The following is a 24498-nucleotide window of genomic DNA, read 5'->3' as shown; positions in this document are numbered from 1 at the left end:
TGGCAAACGGGGCTACCGCTAGAACAAGGAGCGTACGTATTACTGCGCTTTCTGATGCTACGTAAGTACGCATTCTGTACAATGGGAACGAAGCATCGATAGAAATGACGGAAGGTAAACGGCAACTGCTTTTGTTGGCGAGAAACATTTTTAGAGCATGCACTTATATTCACAAGGATGCAAACCTGGGCGAGTCGGTAACGGTGCTCCATGGCAGTGTGTAGCGCAAAGAGTGTACACAGGCGCTACAGACAGCACCTGTGTTGTGTACCTTTTCTGTGTCCCTCGATTGTCATTTTGCGCTACACATATGTCATATGGATGCAGTTATATATTAGGCGCATGTTTCACCGTAAGCGCGGCATTACCAACGAGCTTCATCGCGATTAACCGGCCGCGTCTCGTGCATATTGCGTATCTGAGAAAAAAAAAAAAAAAACTTCGTCAGCTTCTTCATTCAAAAGATGGTGACTTCGGCAAAACCTTGTGCAATCGCAGGCCGCGATGTACCTTAATTAGCCGCTGTAAGTAAAGGTTCCTCGTTTGTGTTCTGCTGTTTTTTTTTTTCTTTTTATTCAAATACCTCACGGGCTCCGATTGGAGTAATATGTGAGAGGGGTTACATAACTGGGGTGCGAAACAGAAGCATGTAGAAGATGGTTATTTTAACATCGTTATTTTCAAACCGTTAACATTATACCCTCCACACCTTGTGCCCAAGACGGCACCAAAAAGGAAGGAAAGAAACATATGCGAGCAGCAACCACCTCGTAAACGCCATAAGCGGGACGCAGGGACTGGACCCGGCGATTCGGGCTCGGAAATCAACGAGGGCTCCTGTTTTCTCGAAGCTGGCTTTCAAGACTGCAACGACACCTCCGGCTCTAGTGAAGCGGGCATTGTGGGTGAACAGAGTGGCAGCCAGGCTACACTGCAGACACCTAACCACCACGGAGGCCGTCATTCGTTTGAGGACATTCTCATTCCGGTTACATGGATGCGGATACCTTCCGTGGATGACAGCGTAGCTTATGCTTAAGACCCAATAACTTTGAAAAGATGAAGGTTGACCTTGCATTCCAACTTTTTGGAGATGAGGTTATTAAAGGACTTTTTTTGCAATGGCGGCATGTGGAGACTATATACACTCGGGTGCAACCGACAGAAGACTTCGTCACGCTAATCAATCGCCTGATACGAGTAATGACCTCCAGGATAACCAAGCGTGCACTTAAGCCGGGTAGCCCAGACATGCGTTTCTTGGAAGACTTTTTAGGATATCTGGACAAGTGGGAAGAACATGCCAGCATTGCCTTCCACTCGCATTGTCACCTTTGATTAAACATGCTGCCTTCGTTCTATTAAACCGAATCTGTGTTTCGTGACTTGTATTCTTTGAGTTTGAATTCCTCCAAACGCGAAAGCTCTCATGTGCGTTTACCGGGTTAGCGTGTGGCTCACGTACCGACTGAGCTTTCAAGTTCGAGCAATCTGCACAAAGCAATTCGATATTAACATTAGCATGCTAAAACGTTATATCAATCCTAAGCTCCTGAAAGAGCTCTAAAACAAAGTATTAAACGTGAGCCAAAGCAACGCGCAGCTCCCTTTCCAACTCTCAGCAGCGCGGCGCAATGTGCGCGAGAAACCGGCTCGCACCACAGCGCCGCTATGCGGCCGCCGGCGGCTTTCATTGCTCTCCGAGCCATCCCAGCCGGCGCGCTCGACACACTAGCCAGTATATTCTAGGCACTATACTGGCACTAGTCACTTACGATTTACATACGTAGCCAGAGCCAGATCCCCTTAGGAGCGCGCTGAGTTTTTTCGTGTGCGTGTTTATTACCTCGTCCGCGTCGCGGCGTAAGTGTCGCCAGCGCGGTGCTCGTGCGTGAACTTTCTTTTGCAACAATGACCGCGCGTGTTTTGAACGAAATCTTCTTCAAAAATTGTGTCTATGTGTGTTCAGTGTCGGCGCCAAAGGCTAACAAGGGGCCTAGGTTCACCAAGCTCGATGTTTTCTTTACCTTCCTGTCGGTCGTAACTTTCTTCTCGGACATCGCGACCGGTACGTGAACAGCCGTTCACCGTTCTCCGCCCAAGTGGTCGTTATGGCATCTCCGCAACACTTTCAAAGCTCGCATTTGCCTGAAGTTTGTTCGCGATAAGCGGAACCACTGTCGTGGTTGTCAGACCGTTTAGAATGCATTTGAAATGTGTGTCCGCGCAAAAGGCTGCCTTACAACTTTTCCTGTTGCATGTGGTGTAGGGAATTTGGAAAGAGTTTCTGCCAGGTCTACTACAGTGCACACATTCTCTTGATTTGTGACCAAGGTATGCGTATACTTTAACATGCCACAACTGCAAATGTAAGTGCGCATTGTCAGTGGTGGTTTAATCGCAACAACCAGCGTAGGGTCTATGTGGCAATTGTTATCGTAACAAAACTGCGTACGAAACACAGTACCTGCAAGTGTTAAAAGGGCGTTTACGTAATTTTGAGGTGTGTGGAAATCTTCTTGATGGTTTTCACTTTTTTGTTGTTGTTTCTGTAGATGTGATCGTGGTTTCACAGTACGCACTGGCCAAGCAATGGATGTACGCTGGCATGACCTTGTTCTTCGTGCTGATGCCATCTGTGGTGGTGAACATTTGTAGTCTCCGGTGGCACATTCACGACCAGCGTGTCTCCAAGATGATTTGGGTGGCCAACGTGATGCAGTTCGGCGTGTTGCACAGGTGAGGTGGTGGCGTGCGGTCAGTGTCTCCGAATGATAGAAGCTAGTCGTCTTGGGAATAGTGTCGCAGCGAAACGCATTGTGCAAACAGCTCTTTCGGAATGTCAAGTGCCTCTTGTTTCTTTATCGGCCTGAGAGAGAGGTACCTCCGCCAGCGCCGGCGAAGGCGCAAAGACGATTGTAGATAAGGATTGCACTGTTGTAGATCGTAAAATGTGCGTCTGAGACATAAACACGACTGCTGAATGGCAGAGTTTGTGTCGGGCCGCTTTCTGAGAAGCGAGCCTCCTGTAACTCACTTCAAAACAATAAGAAACTAGCTGTACAAGCTTAATGGAGATAATATTGCAGCCTGATGTCACTATCACTATTTAGCTTATGTGACAGAGTATGTAAGTTGCATTTGTTGAGGAATGCCTAAATCACTTTATACTTTCCATCAAGTTTTATTTATGAGTACCAAGTTGATATGCAGGTGTAAGCATTATAGCTTGAAACTACAAAACAATATAAGGTTGCGTTAATGACTGCAACATGAAAGAACTGCTGGAGAAAAAAATCACTGCTGATCCAACTCGCTAACTTTTTAAGTAGTAACATTGTGCCCTCAAAATTCGTCCGGCAGTCTATTATTTCTCACCTCATGTAGGCATTACAGACAGATCAGATAATATGCAGTGGTAATACATGCCATTACATTGCAGTGGACGGGCGTGTATACAAAAACTCGAACACAACCCGTGCATGTGAATAGCGTATCCCACCCACCCCTTGTAAACTGTTGTGACAGTTGTGTCAGTTCTATCCACTGACAAAATCAGCATAAACCTGTGGCTCTCAGCAGATAATGAAGTGAGTGGTCAGGTCTAAAAATATAGTTCTGGCTTCAGGCGTTTAGCTGACATATACTATTGCAGTTGAACTGCAAAACATTCTCGAAAAGCTGCTCAGTTCCCTTACTGGTTTGGTTTGGTTTATGGGGTTTAATGTTCCAAAGCAACTCAGGCTATGAGAGACTCTCTTTCTCTCACTCTTTCTGTGACATACTGTTGGGCTCAGGTAATCATGTTTATCAAGATCGTGCAATGGACGCCAAATGTTCTTGTCATCTCTTTCCTGAATTCCTTTAGTATTTATCATAACTCAGCACCCTTTTTTCGTCTGTCGTGGCCCGTGCTGCATGAAACTAAACAAGATTTTGCAAGTGGCAGTAGACTACCAGAAGTCATTGGTTCTGTTACATGAACGGGGTGTGAATTTGCTATTACACTCCGAAGGAAGGTGGCGAAAGAGATGGCAAATGCCAACTTGCGCTCGGCAGTTCCTTCAAGTGCTGCGCAATTCTACCTATTCACCTTGAAACTCACCAGGAGCACCAAATAGGAAAGGCTGAATAGACAAGAAAAGCAGCGTCTTGATGGAAGAGTTATTGAGAGCCCAGTAAACCATGTAGGGTGCAGTGTAATAGTTTTGGGGGCCGCCTATCTTCTCCGATTCAGGTACTGGCTGTGCCTGCGCGCTGGTTTTAAGGCAGAGCGGACACGAGACGCCGATGACTTTCGGGAGTTGTACCAGCACCAGAGTGACCTGTGCATGCTGCGTTTGTTTGACTCATTCCTTGAGTCAGCTCCTCAGCTGGTGCTGCAGCTGTACATTATGGTCAACAATGAAGAGTGGAACCCCTGGACAGGTAGGTGGGTCTCCCATTGCCCTTGCCAAGAATGTGAACCAAATTGATCGATCTCATTTTGTCTGTATTGCTGCCCCCTTTCCCGTATTGCCTTTTCTTGCATGATGCAACATATTAAAAGGAAGCAAATTATCTTTTAGCTATTATCTTCCCTATTTTTGTCTCCACAGGCCACACAGCTAAAGGTGGTCAGAATTATCTGGAGCCTTTGCTTTGGCATCCCTCACAGCCCATGTCACTTTTTTAATGTTAAACTCCATAAACCAAACACAGTCATAGAAGCTAATCACCTGTTTGGTATGTCCAAATTCAAGTGATTATTATGCCATAAACATTCATGCTAACCAAACGTATGTGAGTTATGCAGTTGGCATTGACTGGTTTTATTTTTTACCAATTTGTTTGTAGAGAGTTCACTGTAAAGTTGAGCCTGTTGCTGTAACTTAGATGGTTTGAAGAGCAGGCTGCAAAAGATGAAAGAACTCTGTGTAGTGCTTCCTATGCCATTTCAAAATTGTTTGTGTTGCATTCAAGTCAGTCCTGGTGTCTATGATAATGGGTTTACAGGAAAAAAAGAAAGGAAAGGTGCATTATCTGGCACACTTATTCTGTGGACACTTGAACCATGCCTTAAGGAAAGAGAGGAAGGTGGGAGTGAAAGCGGAAAGAAAGAAAGGTGCCATAGCAGAGGGCTACTGAGTAATTTCTACCACCTTGGGGTCTTTAAGCACTAACATCGCACAGCACACGTATGCCTGTCTGTTTCGCTTCCATCGAAACGCAGCCGTCGAGGCTCGGGTTCGAACCCGGGTACTTCTTTACAGTAATCGGGCATCTTAACCACTGCATCACTGCTGCAAGGGCTGATGCCTACTATAAAATTCTGGATGTGAACCCACTTTGCTGCTGCGTGATGGGTGAATCATTAACTGTACTAGGTTATTTTTCACGCTGACATGCTGCTCAATGGCTTCTCGCAAAGAACTGAGTGCCACTGAGTCATCACATAGGTTTGGTTCTAGGCTTGCGTGAAAATTTTGCCCATAGTCCATTAGCGGCTTGTGAGACTAACTAATAGCAAAAGGTATTTTGAGTGCATATCTGTTTTGCAAGCGATGTTCATTTTTATAGCGCAGGTTCATTGAAGAAGCTGCCGACAACTGATTTGCTATGGCCCACACATAGAAATAGTTCAGGAAAATTTATGTTGGTATCATCCTATAGTAAAGGGTGTTCTGGGTACTCCTCTCGCTTATTAGAACTCTGAATGCCTCAAAAATAGATTAAGGCACAACCATGCAATGTTCGTCAGGTCCGTTTAAGAATGCAATGCGTTCCCAAAGGCAGGTTTTTCATCAATGCTTGCATGATGTTTAAGGCATTAAAAAATGCACTAGTGCAGTTGTCTGATGGCGCAATGTAACCGGTCAATGACATGGCCATTATCAAGCAAGTGAAAAGCATTGCTTCACCATCAAGCTTCATCGCTTCATGTAGTTGTAGCAACTGCAACAATAGCCAGTGACCATCGCCACTGTACGTCGTATTGCAAGGAAGATTTCTTCATGCATTTTACACTTCTATGCATCACTGTTATCATCTAGTGTTTACAGTTCTACAGAGTACGCATGATATTAATTTTATGCCAGGCGTAAAAAACTATATGCATTTCATTGGACTTTTTTAGGCAGCCTGTAGAAAATAAAGAGCTTCACATAATAAATACTTGGAAGACCTCAGAATTGACTTTGCAAAAGCTTTACGATGCCTACAGGGCCTGTCTGAGACATGCATGCTAAGGTAGTAGCTCCGGGGAAGCACTAAGCACTCTTGTTTGCCTTTATGGAAATCATTTCTAGTGGATTGAAAAACCTGCTTCTGCTTAGACTTGCAGTTGCGTATGCGTGTACGAGGGGGTACCCAAAAGAAACCAAACTAATTTTTTGGTGGGCAGCGCTTTCATAGTACCGTGTTTTGCCGCTAGGAGTGCATAGAGTGAACATTCCAGAGTCAGTCAGCTGAGTAATGTCGCTGAAGGTCAGACGTACTAGCTTTGGCAGAGTTTATAGTGACAACTGTTTTCTGTGAGTGTCGTTTTTGCAATGGCTGATTTTCGTGAACAGCGTGCGGCAGTGAAATTGTGCTTTCGACTCGAAAAAAATGGAACAGAAACCCTTGAAATGTTAAACACGACATACAAGGATGATGCTATGGGGAAACCTCAAGTGTTTGAGTGGTTCTTCCGTTTCAAAATTGGTGAAATGTCAATTGATGACCAACCTCGTTCTGGTCGCCCTTCCATGGCCCGAACACATGCAAATGTTGTGCAGTCATGCAAAGTCTGTGCAGTCATCAATATTTGACCAAAAATGGTATGAACCCTGTTCCTCACCCCCCATACTCACTGGACCTTGCCCCGTGTGACTTTTGTTGTTTCCCAGAATAAAAAATATATATGAAAAGAAAGCGTTTTGCTGATGTCGCGGAGATAAAGAAAAAAACAACGCAGGCGCTGTCAAGCATTACAAAAGATGAATTTAAAATTTTTTTCAAAAGTGGAAGAATGAAAGATTAGACAAGTGTATTAGTGCAAGTGGAGAGTACTTTGAAGGAGATTGAAGGTTTGGGCTTAAAATGTGAATAAACAGGTTCAAAAGGAAATAAGTTCGGTTTCTTTTGGGTGCCCCCTCATATATTACTGTAATTATAAAGATATTCCCTGAAAGGGGAACCTGAGTCTACATTAGTGGCTGCACTTTGCAACTAAATGTTTTTGTTGAATCATGTCTTGCTGCCTTTCTTTTTGAGGATCCAGGTAGAACGAGAGGAAGAGATAACTACACGTTATGCAACAGCGCTGAACAAGGGTAGAGGAGGGGAAGCCTTAGTTCGCAGGTCAAGCCAACGTTTCGACAAGTGGACTTGTCTTTGTCTGGGCAGAGCGATCATCACTGGCAGGGGTTTAAATATGCTTTTGCTTCTGAAGAAGAAAAAGCTGGGCAGGTGGAGGGTGGGTGAGAAGAAAGTACCTACTTTCTTCTCACCCACTCCCCTTTTCCAGCTTTTCTTCTTCTGAAGAAAATTATGTGTATTTAAACCCCTGCCAGTGACAATTGCTCTGACCAGACAAATACAAGTCCACTTGTCGAAATATTGGCTTGACCTGCGAACTGAGGCCTTCCCCCCTCTACCCTTGTTCAGTGCTCTTTCATACCTTTCTTTTTTGCTGTTAAAGGCCCTCTACAGAGGAATATTAAACATTCCCGAATATCCAGTCTTATGATGACAACTTAAACAGTGAGAAAAGTGGTGAGGTGATTGCCTGTCTAAAGACAGTGGCAAAGACAGCATCTGTTTGACTGCCTTTACTAGTATGTTGCGTATTGTATGTCTCGGAAACTGCTTCCTCTCACAGTGTTGGAGGCAATCGAATTTAGCTTTCATGTAGCTTTGGCTTGCGGCTCACGGCAGGTGTTTCTGCACTGCTGTCCCTGCTGTCCCTGGGCTGGGGCATTGCGGCTTATGGCAAGGCCATGCGCCTGCACAGGGCCGAGAAGCAGCAGCTTTCCTGGACAGGCCTGGTCCTGCAGACCCTGTGGCGGTTCGGCACCATGACGTCACGCGTCACTGCCATGGTGCTGCTGGCTTGCGTCTGTGGTGCCTGGAGTCTAGCCATACTGGGTGGGTGGGTGCCCTATGAGGGACTGCAGCATGGAGGTGGGGGGACTTGTAAGCTTGACTGAAGATGGAATTGTGCTTGTCCTTGCTGCTAGGGGTGAAACACAGGGCAGATTAGAAATATTGCCAGTTATGATTACTTTGCACTATAGTGGCTACTTTGCGGAGCTTCTGGACTTCAACTATTTGAGCTCCCCTTGAAACCATCTCTTTTAGATCTTTTATGGCATAATTCTTTTTGCCATTCAGATTGCTCAAACGATATTCCAGTGATGTTGAACAAGTGCTCTATTGGCATTCTGTCATGCTCTTCTATTAGCATCACAGATGTACGCAGATTGAAAATAATTTTTGATTGGTGTGTGACGCAATGTTTTACTACATTGGGTATTCTAGTGGTCAAAAGTGCTTCATTTGGCAAACACCACTTTACCTTTTTGCTTACCCTGCCTATTCAAATCTTTCAATTTGAATGATGGCACATGTTTCATTTGGAACAATCCGGCCAACTTCTGGATTCGTAACCCCATTCAGTATGTTGTTAAAGGACTGTACTTGAGTTTCAGAATCCTTTATCTTTTGTCAGCCTTTGCCTGCCAACGTGGAGAGATCACAAAAAGCATAGCGTGTAAGGTAGCATCCTAGCTTTGCACTGACACTGCTCAGCAGCAATGATGTTCTCATGATTTCACAGCATCAACGTTTGACTTCGTAGGTGCAAGCAACAGCTGTGTATGAAAAAAAATTCATCTTCATTCATCTTATTTCATTTCATACAGACATCGATTGCTCCACCCACCCCACACTATTGCCAGGTGCCTCTGTAGCTTCGGTTTCCAGTGTTGCCAAGAAAATTCAGTGTTTTTGAGGCCTATCTGAATGTAATGGGCATGTTTTGAACAGCTCCATCCCAGTGAGCAGAGAACCGTTCGGCTGCTAGCCTCAATGATTTTGCGAATTTCAGGCTGGTTAGAACGTGAAAATCTTGCCGTTGTTGAATGGAATCTCTCGTTCAGGTCTCTACAGCAGCTGAGCTGCTTCATTTGTGGCTATTTCAGTCTGGAGACCTTCATGTAGTCCATAAGTGGCTGTCCATTTGCGCATTTTTAAACTTGTAGTCCGAAGTCCTGTTTGACAAGCAGCTGCATGGTCAAATTGCCTACTCGATGCTAATGGGCAAGCGTTCTCATGCTTCTGAGGAGATTTTGCTTAATTGCTTTGAACACTGCCTTTTTCAGCTCTCATGTTCTGGCTGTTCAAGGTCTCCCACCCTGTTGCCAGCCCTTGATGCCTACTGTCTTGTGGAATAGGTTTACAACACAATAGCCTTGCGTTGGCAGCAGTTGCAGCATCTTTGCAAGCTCCAGAATTGGAATTTTCAGTTCTGCGGGACGTGACAATGGTGTATAGTGTTTCTTCAGAGACCATTTTTCCCATTAATATCACACCAGAAGCAATAGAAATAACAATTTTATATATGCAAAAAAAAAAAAAAAGAATAGAAATGATTATAAGAACAACACTGCTCAAAGTTGTAAAAACAAAATTTGAAGTAAATTCAAAAGAGTGTTGCAGTACTTTTCGGTCACCCTGTAACAGTTGAGGCCTGATCAGAGGGGCATGTGTAATCCATGTGAATACCCTGATGTATCCAGCCTGCAGTCTTTTCGTATCTCAGAATATGTGCATTATGTGGCTACTCTGAAAGGACCTCAGCTACAGCTTAAGGAGTTGAATTTCTGCCCCCTCCCACAAAAATTTGTTGTTTCGCTGGTTTGTGCATGCAAGATAATAAGAACTGAGGTGTTTGGCTGATTCACACAGCCAGTACACATACGAAAGGTAAGGTATACTAATTGTCACAAGTAGCTTTAATTACAGGTGGTGCCAAAAAGAACGGAGCTCAGAATGTTTGCTTCCGAGCCATGCTATGCGTCTCTTTACGCATCATCGGCATTCTAAATCTCATGAAGTCAAGGATAACCCTTGTTCTGATCCTTTTGAAATTTGCGAGTTTTCATGAACAAAAGCACCACTGCATGGCATCAGAGCAAAGTTCTTATGTTCCTCACTTTTGACACAGTCTGCACATAAGTACAGCTTGCTCCGACATGAAAGGGAACACTTTATCCACATTCACCCAATGACTAATCCACGAGTATGAGTGAAAAGTTTTGTACCAGGGAGAGAGGGACAGAGAAACAACTTTATTGTCATAAAATGGGGGTAGCTGGACAAGTAGGCCCAGGGTCACCTCCATTCGGGGACAATCTCCAGGGCCCACATAATCAGGTCCAGTAGTGTGGTCTTGTCTGAAAGGCCAAGGAGTTTATCCCATTCCTTCACGCAGGTAGCTGGCAGAAGTTTGTATAGAGGGAGGGGGGGCATTGCTATTGCAGGCCAATGCATGCTATTTTGACCTACTAGCACACCTGCACTGCAGCTTTGACTTTTGGGTTTATATTTTCATTTGTGACAAGGTAGTGTGTTGTTAAGGACAGAGGAGAGAATTTGTTTGCGATCTCCTAAGAGTTGTGGCTTGTGCCCTATCAAAGTCAGCATATGGGCTTGGATGTACTCATGTTACAAGATAGTGATTTCGGCGTATAAGATTGGCACCTCATCGGGAAAGTCTGGCTCCGTGGAATTTCCAGCCCGGTAGTCTTTCTCTAGACAGGTAATGCCCAAGGCATTTGAAACTTGAGAGCAGAAGTAACAACAGAAGTAGTTCTTCTGTGCCCACTGACCATTCACCATAGCAAAGCTTCCTGTATGTGACACTATAATAGTATAAGTACATCCCTGCCTTTCTCTAAACTCTGCCTAGGCGTCCACTGGGCACTGATGACCAGCTGGCTGGTATGGCAGAAGACTGACTTCTGCCCATCACGCTGCGAGGAGCTTGCATACAATGCAATTGTGGGAGCCATCTACACCTTCTGCTTCTTCAATGTGCGTGATGGTCGCTCCCGCGGCCGCGTGGTCAGCTTCTACACGTTCATCGGCCTGCAGAATGTGGCATTCCTGGTTGCCTACTGCATTGCATGGAGTGAGGCTGACGACCTCCACGCCATCACAGCCACAGCTGTGGTGCTGGGCAGCCTTGGCATTGGTGGGTACTTGTAGTTCACGCATTTCCTTCACAAAAACATCATACTTGGTTGTCACAAACCCCGCCTTTATGGTCAACAGAGGCTCGGGATCCCCTTTACTGCTACCCGCCGTACCTTTACGATTTTTGAGGACACAGTTAAAAGTTAGGCCAGTCAACCCGTGAAGTGTGTGTGTCAGTGTGTGATTCAGGAATAAGTTCAAGAAAGTCAATTTTTTTACAGTCAAGTGGATATTTATAGCTAGTAGTCCAAATTACAATGCGTAATGATCGAACAAAAAAAAAGGAAAAAAAAAAAGCGCCAGAGCATGATAGTGATAAAAAACAGCTCAGTAAATGACAAAAGGGAAAAAAAAAACTACATTGAACAAACCACTGCGAAAAAAGAAGACTAAAGATAACAAAGCAAGTATTCCAGATATAGCAAGTAGAGGCAAGACTTACATAGAAAACACAGCGTAAAATGCTAAACCACATCAAGGTTTAAACAAAGGCAAAAACAGTATTCACTTAACTGACAGTCTGTGGCAAAAAAGAATTCTCTTGGCTTTCTTGTTCGATAATGCGTTGTAGTCGCAGAGTTGTTCGGTAGCGCCGGCCGCACAAGATGAGGAGAAACGATAACTTGATCGCGGGCTCGGTGAAGAAACGTCAATTTCGCAGAGCAAGCAGCCGTGAGAGCCGAGAGACTACATCTCCTCAGAGCGCACTGCCGCGGGCGTGCTGCGGTCTGCCTTTTTTTACTCTCGGCTAGTTGAGCTGCGACCTATTGTCAAGGACGCACGCTGGCCGGTTGCTGCCGCGTAGAGTCCTGTCGAAGCATGCTCGGAGGAGCGGGGAGATCCCGTAACTTCCACTCTATATGTGAGGCAGCTTGTGACAATGGCGTAGTTTGCCTTTTGTATTAAAGAATGCATGGTTTTGCTATGTAATGTCCCATTGGTACTTGGCTCTTATCTGATGTCTTACTCAGGGAACACAATGGAATTGAAAATAAAATAAGGCTCAATATTTTGGTGATGTTTTTAATGACTCTAATATCTCGAACGTTTTTCTTCTTTCAAGGCCACGTTACAAACCTGAAAATTAGCAAACTAGATGGAGAGCACCTAGTTCAGAAAGACCACTTGAAGTTGGCCATAACGCAGTTGCAAATCAATTCGAACCAGATAGTATTTTTTGACTGGGAAGGTAGAAATAGGAAGAGAGAACTTAGGTGGTGTGTGTTTTGTTTCTTTTCTTTTCTTTTTTTTGTTTCTTTCTTTTCTTTTTTTTCCAAAATGGTCCCACCACGGTGGTTAGGGTGCTTGACCCAAGGACGGATTAAATCCCAGCTGCAGCAGCCACTTTTCGATGGAGGCGAAAAGCAAGGTGCCCGTGTGCTGTGCGATGTCAGTGCACGTTAAAGGACCCCAGGTGATCAAAATTACTCCGTAGCCCTCCACTATGTGTCTACCATAGCCCGAGTGACTTTGGGATGTTAGACCCCATAAACCATGAATCATTTTTCCAAAATGAGTCAGATCCACCTAAACAGGCACCAAGAAAAAATGAAAAATTTCATCCACACAAACTGTATTGCTATTCAAGCCATTCTCTGATATTGTTTACAGGTAAGTTAGAGCAACTCTAAGCTACTAGTACTGAAACGTTATGCACATTTTTCATGTGAAGCTATAATACTGGCCAAGTTTTGTTTTGAAAACTTTATTTCTACATTCATGATTCAAGCCTTATTTATAAAAATAATGCTTAAAAATTGTGTAGAAGTAAGGAATAAGTTATTAGAACATGCAATGTGAGCAATCACGGACACTGAGGTGTTTCCCCATCACAGACAATTAAGAAAGTGTGAATAGCAGGCTTCTGTCATGAGCACAGATGTTACAGCGTTTATTTGTTTTTTCTTCCCATGTCGGCAGCAGAAAAGTAAATTAGCTGAAATGTATGGGACCTTTAATTTATTCTATTTCGAAGTCTCATCCTGAATTAATGATTTGTATTAAAATGGTAGGCACAGAATGACGAGTCCACTGCTTGCCAGGTCATTTTGTGTCTGTGTCTGCCATTTCCTCAGTAGTAATGAATTCAGGAAGTCAGTGCTGGCTAGTCCCAGCACACTTTAAAGCTCACTGTAGCAGGGACACATTCTAGCTTCTTGATCGACCGGATTTATGATCCCTTTGTTATTGTCTCCTGTGTTTAGATCTTCTACTGATCTATTCGTATTGTGTGCAGTCAATCATAAAGTAGAACTGGAATGAATAAATAAGACCACACTAGAAAAAATGCATGCTATAAGGCTCAAGCTGAAAAAAAAATAGCCTGACAAGTGGATTTGGCCCATTTTGGTATTTACATCAGTGGAGTCTGGCTCATTTTATTTGACATAAAATTCGCATGCAGGTTTTCAAACTGTTACGGGACAAATATCACTATGTATAATAGTATTTTCAAAAGAAATTGGTGGACAAGCTGGGAAACATAATAAAGATAGACTTAGTTCGAAAAAAAAAAAAAGCTTCTCACTTGTATCATGTCATTTTATGCTGATTTGTGCCCTATTTCTTGTAGTTGAAGTAACGAACTGCGGTTTTCTTTTTGTTTTTGTTTTTGTTTTTTTTTTAGTTTTGCAACCAACTGGAATGTGCATGCTCTTGTTAGCTCCACTCCATAAAAAAAAGGTGGGGAAGGGATGTTTAAAATAAACGCAGTTCTGATTTGTACTCCCTCAAAAACGAATATGTTCAGATTAGAACAAACTACACGCATACTTACAACACCAGTTCTATATCTTTTAGCAGTGTTTTCTTTGGGACTGTTACTGATTCATTTCTCGGACATGTTATGACTCGAAAAATGATGTGTGAATAGCTGAAGGGATAATAGTAGATCATATTTAAAGTGGAGTCCTGCTTTCATGCCTGGCTCCGCGCCCTGTCCCTTATACAAGCCTGTATGGCGTGGCCACACTTGATGCCCCATACACAGCACAGTACACAGTGCGTGCATCACAGTTCCAGGAGTGAGAATGGAGTTTGCTGCCATGGGTACCATTGGCCTGTGAAGACCAACACGGGCAACCCATAAGTAGAAGCGAGTGACTCTGCCCCCAAATCACCATCGGCCCCAATGTCACAGCCATCATCATCCGCACTATGGCAGAAGCTGTAGCTGTGCCGTTTTCACCGTGATCGCACTCTCCTGACAGGCTATCTTGATGACACCAATGAGCATGCCATTAACTAGAGCAGCAACAACGAGGAAGAAATAGCCAAACCTGTCCAAGCCACACTTCTTTTTATCGTCTCTTTGACATTGTTTGGAGGTGTGCTGACTGTGACCTTTTTTCTTACATCTAACCACACTGTGAAGACCACTGTGTGGTCTTCACAGTCTTAACCACTGTGAAGATAGCAAGCAGTGCAAACAGAAAAGCACTCGACCTGGTGCTGCAACGCTGTGCGCAAGGAGCAAAGTCAGTCATGCTGCGGTGCTGGCTGAGTGGACAAAATACTCCTTCTAGCCGCATAATCTACAGCCTAGTAAAAAGCTGCAGTTGGCACAGCCTTCCTTCTGTCTTCACTTTAGTTTTTTGTTTTGGCCACGGCCTCCTCAACGGATAGCAAAGACTCCAGGACACCAGCCCACACATTGCCTCCCTTACGGCTCCTTGCCATGCTGTAGAAACAAGAGCTTTCGGATGTACATGAGCAACAGGTATTAAATGATCATACTGGACTTGTGTAAAACCGAAGCAAGCTTGCACATGTAGTACCATCTTTGCCAAATCTACCCACGCTGCAACCGTTGCTTTTCACTCGTATTATGGAGTCTGTAAGGCTTGCAAAGAGATTAAAACATCTTAGTGTGAAGATGAATGCTTGCTTCTATATCACAGAGATTGACAGCTTGAGGTGTGGTATAGCAGACCGGTAACTTTTGGAAAAAACAGCGCGTAGCTTTTCGTTAAAATGAATCGAAATGGGGTAGGATGGCCAGGCTCATTTGCTTGTGTGACACCACCACAATATTGCTCTAAGGCAGCCTTGGCTCAGTTTTGAAGTCATTAAGTACCTGAAGCCAGCTTTTTTTGCAAGATAATTAAGAAGGTGCTGCTTTGTTGAGTGGATGAGCACCCTCAGTAATCGAGTACTCTTGCCAAGAAATCTGTGCCCTTTGATGTGATCCTCCCAGAAACTGAAGAGCCTCATAAAGGGTGACCCTATACATAGAGGATTGAAGTGGCCCATTCTATGATGATCACTTATGTCTAAGATAAAAAGAAATGAACTTTTGGATGAGAAACACTTTATACACCTTTGCTGATGTATATTTTAACCGAAAAAATTGAACTTTTGGGCTACCAAAGTGTCCTAAACATTGGTTGTAAATATGCACTTGTTCCTATGAGCTATATCGAAGTTGCTCAGAAAAGTCTTAAAAATTAGCAAGTTACATGGGGGAGATGCTAGTGTGTCTCGTCCATCTTCATATGCAGTGCGTTGTGACACGAAGTCATCTCTGTGCTATGTCTACCTCTTCTTTTCATGTTCCTCATGCACAGCATGAACGGCTTTGACCCCAGGTCTAGGCTGAGTTCTGTCAATTGTAGGAAGTGCCTTCAAGCCTGCAATATGCAAATACTACTAGTACTGCAGGTTCACTTGCATGCCTTTGTTTTCTGCAGGCATGTACTGCATGGCCCTGTACTACCGGTTCTTCCACCCCAGTGGCCCCATCTACCTGTGTGGTTCCCATGGCAGTAGCAGTTTTCACCATACAGAGCACCTTGAAACACAGGTGAGGTGGTGAAGGCATGGACAGTAACATGCTTCTGAGATCGATTTTTTTTCACCTCACGTTCGAGTGAATGGCACTTTTCTGAGCAGGTCGGATGAAATCTTTCGTATAGGTGGTCCCATATCTAGGCCTTAAAGTTTGAAGTAAAATCAGTGAGCGATGGCATTGAGAGACAGAAAGAGCAAGGTCAATTAGTGAACAAACGCAAGGTTGCAATTGTTTAGCTGAAAATGGACAACTTGAACTTGGGCACGAAATGTGACACGGACAACAGGTTATTTATTGGTGGTCTCTTTAAGTTACAAAGGAGGTGCTGAAGGACGGGAGGTACAGCTCAAAGTAGCAGGTGCTCATTTGGACATATTCAAGCAAGCTTTGTGGAAAGCAAGATGGGACACAAGGAAGAAACACGCATGTTTCTGTGTGTGTGTTTCTTCCTTGTGTTCCGTGTCATTTAGCGCTAAGTTTTCTTGAATATGTCTCTTCACCAACTGGCCTGACAATCTACACTACTAAACTCAGTTGGAGCTGTGGAAATAAAACAGCATTTGACAAAAATTTTCCAAGGCCCACGGAGCACTGCAATGCAAAAATAAAGTCGCCCTTTTATTTAATTTTTGTTGTAAGTTATATCTTGCTAGTTGTTGCAAGTTGTGTCATTTATGAACCCGAGATTTGAAAGTTGTATCTGACCATAGAAATTTTGTTGTAAGGGCAAGAGGTCAATATGAGATCAACGACAGAGGCCCTTATTGTGACATAAACCCAGCATTTCATGACAGATGTTGGACAGATGTTTCAAAAACTCTTTTATTGTCTGTGCCCAGCAGCAAAGCAGTATTTCACCAGTTAAGAAGTTGTACTGGCCATTATTACAAGAAAGCTAAAACAGTCTTATTATACAGAGGCATCTGTGTAACTATAGATGCTACTTGTTATTACCGCTGCACTGCAAAATTCTGGTTGTTTCGGTCGTTCAGGCTTAGAGATTGCACTTTTGTGCGAAATTGATACTGGGGAGTCATGCCAGTTGCCACTCGCCATTTAGGGCACGATGACATGGATGAGAAACCATTGTTCCTTCCCTTACCAGCCTGTAATCCTATTCTCAAGAGTGTAATCTTCCAATGTCTCAATGTATCCCTTGCAGGCAAGTAAACGCAACTCTCCTAGTTGCTTGCCTTAGCTAACGCAATGTTGTAGTGATCCATCGTAACCGTTTCTGTGGAAGGCGCTGCCTGAAAGAAATTGGTTGAGGACAGTACGAAGGCAACTGCGAATACAGTAGAAACAGCTTGAGGCACGAACCTTTCAAATACCGTTCTGTGTGCACTTTCTTGCAGAAACCCAACACCGCACATGGTGACGAGCCTACTCCACGCAGCAAGCCAAGGCCAGCAGCAACTGTCAGTGCATCACACTCATTTCGCACCCTCAAGTACGTAAACTGCACCCAGCAGATGACATCCACACCGTGCCACTTAGACGCCAGAGCAACATCACCAACCTCGAGTGACGACAGTACAATTTCACCGTGTGACGGTGACACTCACTTTGACGCAGCATGCACTGATGCCAAGGCATGTGGAGAAAGCACGCTCTTTTGTGCAACAACAATGGACAACAAAAATCCACCATGTGAAACGAGTCACAGCAGATTACACCATTTGGGTACTACACAGAGCTTCCTGGAGAGCATCGCAAATCCCAGGGAAGCCAGCAAGGTGAGATTTGACTTGAGAGACTGTTCACTCGACGAAAGCCACCACCGATGGCGATCGGAAGAGTGCAGCTTCGCTGACCGCGGGTCCGACTCGTACTACGATATGTACCCCGGCAGGGCCGACTTTTTCGACGTCACAAGAGACCGCATTGCCAGCCGCCACCATGTGGTCAATTACAACTTCCGTCCGTTTGTGGCCAACGCTGAACTGGGGTACTTCTTCAGGAGGCACTGTTCCTGTCTCGTGCTCTTCGAATGCCTGCCAGAGCTCAGCGGTTTTGAATCGTCACTTTCGCCGACGGATAGTGCAGCGGACACGGTAAAGAAGGCTCTGCAGAGCGTGAACTCAACGCCGAATATGAGATTAGGGCAGTCGCAAGACGAGTGTAGCCAAGTTTCAGCAGGTTCTTGGTCGATGCACAATTTCCTGGTGATGGCCCCAGCTTTTTCCGAAAGTGGGGCTAGCGAACTCGTGAGTGGGTCGGCAACACTGCTAATCTGAGGTGCTGGTTGTATCGGACACAATTGGAGATGGGTGTATTCACTGTCGGGACTGACAGGTGTGGTCTGCTGGCACTAGCCTCACTAGCCATCTCCACAGCATGCTATGCACATCTCTGCAAATGGTGATCTGGTTTAACATGCGACCCTGTCCTGTTCTCCAATTACCACATTCACCTGCTAAAGACTGAGCTGCTGTGAGCATATAAACTGTGCCATGTGATCACATACAGCGTACCACACTGAGTGTGAAAATAGTCTTTCTTTCCAACTGACTCTTTGTTGTATTTTCATGGCTCAATACTCAGTGTAGCTGGTATAGCCGGCATTGGCGGATAGGTTCAATGCCTGGCGCAACCAGTGCCAGTTAAAATCAAAGACAGGTTTCGGCAGCCATGGTGAGTGAAAGGGCCATATTCATAGAAGTACATGTAGAGCTAGGAAAGTAGAGAAGCTTAACTCGAGACAAATGACAGCTCCTTAACTAGCTGGTAGCGGCAGAATAGAGGCCACAGACATGCCAAGGCAGCTTCCACAAATATCCCCTGCGTTTGCAAGCAAACCACACAGGAAGCCATCAAATTCTCATGGCTTCTGTTCCACTGCAATTAGATGCATACAAATATTGTACAGATAATTTCTTTACCTATGTTGCATGTTTATGAAGAACTTTTTTTCTGAGCCGGTGTCCAAAGTTTGAAAGACACTTTTCAATGCACACAAGTTCACCTTGCAAGTCTGACTGCAGGCATGATCGTGCACCATCTGCGTGTTTTGAGCAGTGTTTTAGCAACAGTGTTACTAAGATGGTTAGCGCATGTTTGTCTTTTTCAAACATGTGCTTGTTTTTTTGATATTTGTGACAATTTCGTGTCATATTTTCATCACAAATGATAATGGTAGGCTTAAGCAAAAAGTGAAGTCAGTCTCCACTTGAGATTGATGATAGCACATAGGGCATACTGGGTCTTGCAGTGTAAGGGGACACATGTATAGCGAGAAAGGAAGCCATTCTTCGGCCTTTGTGGGAAACAGAAAAGAGAAAAACATATTATACTTAGGATGTGCATTCTGCTCATCACTCAGTGCAGAAGGGTTATAAAACAATGCCGCTGTATTATGCAAAGATCGCCATGTTTTGCGCAGCATGATATGAGAAAAGAAGTGTGTTAAGATGTTCAGCGCCATCTTTTTTAAATTCCATATGGCTGAGTAACATTCATAAAGTTTGCAAGTATTAGTAATTTTGAAACAAGTAAAGATCCCCTTTGTGCGACCTTGGGATTCTGTAGGTGTGTGCAAATGCTGAATAGTATCTATCAAATTGAATATTGAATATTATGAATATCAAACTTTGGTCAGCAGAGCCAAACATATGCAACGCCTTCAAAGGACCTTCATTCAGCTTTCATGAGACCAGGAAAAATGTTGGAATTATATCCACAGGTTCGAATTATCGAATGTCCATGAAAGCTGCAGAGAACCGTTTGCATGGAAGAAATTTTATCGAATTAACATTCAGAATTTCTACGCATTTGGATGAAAACTAAGAGGCAACCGCGTATTTCACAATTTTGTCAAATGCTTTGCGCACACTATCGAGAATGTCGTCTAGAATCGTTACTGCCTCTTCGGCCCTTTTCGCAGTGCGACGCAGCAGCAGTGGTGGCTCTTTACGAATGGTCCCGTAGCGTTTTGAGGATTCTTCACTGCACTGACTATGCAGTGACACGTGCAGTGAAGCATCCTCAAAATGCGGCGGGCCAGCGTACTTGAAGCGTGTAGGATGCACATGGATGCAAGAGAGGTAAATATGCGTAGCTGTTAGAAGGCCGTGATGCCATCCCAAAATGTATAACTAGAAGGCCAGTGACTCGCAAATAAGGATCCAAAACTGTTCGATGCATGATCCCGATGGCAGCGGTGGGATTGCGTGAAGAGAAACTGAAACTATATTTGGTTATGGGGGATTCCTACAGTCATCTTGCCTACTACAAAGCGTATGCCTGAGGCGGGTGCTCACCATTACTGCAAGCAACTTATGTTCAGGGAGGTCTATTTGCACGACCAGTGGCTTCGCGGGTCGCGCCCCAATAACCCCCTGCTTGAATTAACGAGCGTCCGACACCCAGACTTGCGTGCGTGTCGGGCGGAACCGCGCTTTTTGTTTGAAGCATCCAAATTAACAGGGATCGAATTGGCAAGCTTTTACTGTATCTTGATTTCCGTCACCGGTGCTGAGCCTGTCGCATTGCTGAGCCTGTCGATTTGCGAATCGAATAATGCATTATTTTGCTATTCGATTCGTATTCGGTTTTCTAGTATTCCCACACCCCTGGTATATTGCATTTGCAAAAGAGCAAATTGCTTTCCTTTGCTGCCGGTCGTAACTCCCAAGATTAGCTCTTGTTTTAACTGCTGATCCTGGGAGTGTTTCCAGTGAAGCATTTATAAAGCGCTGAGCTATTGAAGTTTCCAGAGGCTTTGCTGTGCACGTTTTGTTGTGCTGTGAAGCTTAGTGCATTCAGAAATGCCGCTACATTGCGCAAATGGCACAAGGTGCAGCTTGGCGACAAAGCAGAAACATCTGCGAGTTGAGTGCACACATAGTAACACTGTACTGAGAAATTGTGGGTTTCATTTAGATATGCCCCTTTTTAGGATGCATGTGAATAGGGAAATAACGTTCAATAAAACTTGGCTGTTATGCCTTCTTTTTTTTTTAGCTTATAATCAAGAAGTCTTCCTTCCATGTTTAGGAAGTTGTAGAATATAATTTTGTGAACTTGCATTATTTACTGTTTTAGCTGTAGTCAAGACTGCTTTTCATATGGGCATTTTAGAGTAGCTGCTTCACTAACAATGTTCATTTTGCACCAGTAAGGAACCGTTCCGTCGAGTATGTATACCTTGGTGCACGCACTTTTTGTAGAGGTGTGAGCTGTTGCCAAAGCTTTGTTTTATTCTCTCTTTGAGTATGCCAGAGATGGTACCAGCATTACTTCTATTCTGTTAACCTTTGTACTATATGAAGGGAGGAATAGTTCCTAGTTTTTAACCTAGGAACAAGCCTGCTCCTTGTTTGTTTCATGTCTGCGAGTGGTCACAATGGGACATCAAAAATATGTTCCACTTAGTCTCTCTTTTAAGCCAGGCCATTTATTTCTGTGGTTTGCATTGAAGCTAACTCAAGCAAACAGGCAGGCGGCTGTGAAAACTAAATGTTGCAGAAGCAAATAGAAATGTCTCAGGTGTTCATTACACATACTCCTATGAAGTTTTTTGATGAAATCAATACACGCACACTTCAAGATTACTTATTAGTACTACATGTAACAATTCCAAACTCACAATGTTCTCTGCAGCATTGTTTTGTCAGTGTCTGAAAAACCTTTGAAAATCCTTTGAATAGGTGGGCGTCCAACTGCAGATCTGTGGCTGCTGTTACTCTTCAAACTATTCCCGAGAAAAACCAGAAGGTGTGACTGGCATTTTCCAGTTGCCCCATCTCCTCTGCCGACGGGCTGCAGATTTCAGACCACCATTTATGACAGTAACCTTCCATGGTCATCTGGAGGTTCAATCTCGCAAGAAGTGCTGTGCCAATATCTCACATTGCGCATTTGTGTATATAGTATAGCACATTGCACAATTACCGGAACGCTGTAGAACGCTTCTCCCAACTAAACCGCAAAATCCTCGCAGCTCAAATTTTGCACAGAAATGGCATTTTGTCATTAGTATTTTTTAATACCAAATTTGTTTGAAGTACTTTCCTGATTTGATCAGAAGAAGTACAGGATGTTCCCATCGTATGCGGCGGCAGCGGCTCATCTTGCATTGCCGCCGCCGCATTTGATGGGAACATCCTGTACTTCTGATTGAATCAGGCAAGTACCCCAAACAAATATGGTATTAAAAATACTAACGACAAAATGCCACTTCTGTGCGAAATTTGAGCTGCAGGAATTCCGTGGTTTAGTTGGAAGGAGCATTCTACAGTGCATCGGTAACTGTGCAACGTGGGGTAGGTATCTGTGTATATATGTACATTAGATGTAATTCAAAATTGAATTCAAGAGCATATTTCAGGATTCACTCATTGCATGACTGTTGCTGTTTTGGCTGCATTTTTCAAAATACTGTTTTAGTGCTGATAAGTCGGCGGTGTACATTGGCGTGTATCTACCCCCGCATTTCTTTTGTTTATGCTTTTGTTCTATCTGTGATGATATGCATGTCAAATGTGCTAATAAATTAACTATATACAAAGTGTTACAAAAAGGTTCAAGTTGCTCTACAGCCTCTTCTTGGGGTGATATACACTAGAATCCTCATTAGCCACACAACTAAACGTGATCTATTGTGGTCAATATGACAGGTAAACTTTCAACATGAAAACACATAAAGGGGACCTGCAATGCTTGTCCACTATGCTTTAGATGAATTATATCACGCAAACACCAAATCAAAAAGAATTACCGGAATCAGGAATTGCTAGAATGAGAATAAGGAATAAATTTTCCTGGTCTTTCGCTTTCCCATTTCACTCGCTCACTGACGACACATGGAGGGACCAACTGAGGCAGCCTATGCGAGCAGGTCAATATGTCGATGATGGCTTCTCATGGTTTCCTAGTCGCTGTAACATTTTTGTTAAATTTGGCCAAGACTGCATGGGTGCCCCGCAGAAATAGAATGAGTAACAAAGAGACCAGTAGGAGGCAGGGGAAAGAGACATTCCTTTGTCATCATGTACACCCAACTGTTGTGCTTTTCTCGTGAACCCACTTATTTGCCGCCCCTTTTTCTCTATCCGCAAGCATCCTACAATAGCGCGGAGTGGGTGGCAAGAACGATCAATTCTTTCCAGCCTAATACTTGCTGCATAGCCAGAGGTAGCTGTCCACATGTATAGTTCGTGAAAAGCGTTTGATGCAGAGCAGTTGCCAACGCCTCTGTTGGTGCTTTTTGTGTCACTTGCTTTGCAGTGCCTTTGTGCAAAGCAGACATGTTGGATTCATTGACTTAATATAAAACACAACAATGCAACACATATTTTTGCAAACGGGACACAATTTGTAGTGCATTTGCTATTTATCCAATCGTAAAATGCTCGCCAATTGAAGTAATACCTGCAGCAAAGAACCACCACTTTGTGCCGACACAATAATTATTGATTTTGGTTCTTGATCAAATTAAAATTATATATTACAGCATCACCATAGCTCAACAATTGTAACAAACAAGCAAAACAATGTACTCAAATTATGTTGCAGGACACCTTTACCTAGGTCTGAAAGCAAAAGGAATTTTGTGCATATAATAGGCTAATCACGAGGAAATGGTGTAAATTAAAAAGCAACTACATACTGCAATTAAGGATATTAAATGAGCCAAACTTCATGATGTCTTCAGTTAGCATACTGTAAATTCACCAATTCTCTCGTGAAATTCGTGAATGACCCACCTTGGAATGAACTCTCTGGCCTTATTAGTGAGCAAGCTCTACTGATGATTCTACAAAGTCAGGTACTCAAGTCAGATCTGCTCAAGCCAGGTACTGCGCAAGTTCCAGTTTCGTCTCCACTGCACACTTATTCATTCGGCTTGCCGCCGGCCAAACTGCGAGTGACGTTAGCCTCACAATCAATCAATCAATCAATCGGCCTTCATCCGACTACCAGCTGCACCCTGCAATCCTCTTCACGACTGGTTTAAATTAACCGGCACACTCGCTGCCACATGACAGATGCTTAGAGTATACAAGCTAACTAACTGCAGCTGACTTCCTCAGTCTAGCCATGGATAATGCAATACCTGGGCTGTCTACATTCTGTCGTGTCAAGCTAAATTTGGCAATCCTGCTGATGTGGGCAAGCGTGAGGCCTACCTCGCCAGCCATAAAGAGACACTCAACCAGCCTACGATCATAATGCTTACCAGGAGTGATTACGCTCTTTAACTAGGCTCGGCTGGGCTGAACCCCAGCAATCGTTTTTTTTTCTTTTTTGTGCACATAACTTGGTAGCTTGCTGTGTTAAGAAATTTCCTGCTCTGGCTACAACATATCACAAAAGACACAGGGCCCATATACAGCTAGTGTGTGCAACATGCTTTATTAGCAGCTTTCTAAAAGAAAAAGAATCAACCTGTATTGCAATATTTGCTGGACATATGGAGGTTGGAAGACCTCCTTAGTGCAGCATATTTCACTGCTTAATTGTTGAAAATAAAGCACAAATCATAAATA

At 43.9% G+C, this 24498-nt stretch overlaps 1 protein-coding gene across 1 annotated transcript; it reads left to right on the top strand.

Moving 5' to 3' along the window:
- Positions 1-1809: 1809 nt before the first annotated feature.
- LOC146178337 (uncharacterized) lies at positions 1810-22525 on the top strand. Its single transcript, XM_084578163.1, has 7 exons — positions 1810-2068; positions 2556-2739; positions 4238-4428; positions 7900-8109; positions 10934-11218; positions 15909-16021; positions 17365-22525. The coding sequence occupies exons 1-7, from the start codon at positions 1912-1914 to the stop codon at positions 18244-18246; spliced, it is 2022 nt and encodes a 673-aa protein (XP_084434289.1). The 5' UTR covers positions 1810-1911; the 3' UTR covers positions 18247-22525.
- Positions 22526-24498: the final 1973 nt, after the last annotated feature.

Source organism: Amblyomma maculatum, chromosome 9 (genome assembly GCF_055883805.1).
Source record: "Amblyomma maculatum isolate TAMU_Amacu chromosome 9, ASM5588380v1, whole genome shotgun sequence".
Classification (NCBI taxonomy): domain Eukaryota; kingdom Metazoa; phylum Arthropoda; class Arachnida; order Ixodida; family Ixodidae; genus Amblyomma; species Amblyomma maculatum.
Note: the sequence above shows the minus strand (reverse complement) of the source record. Positions and strands in the feature narration are given on the sequence as shown.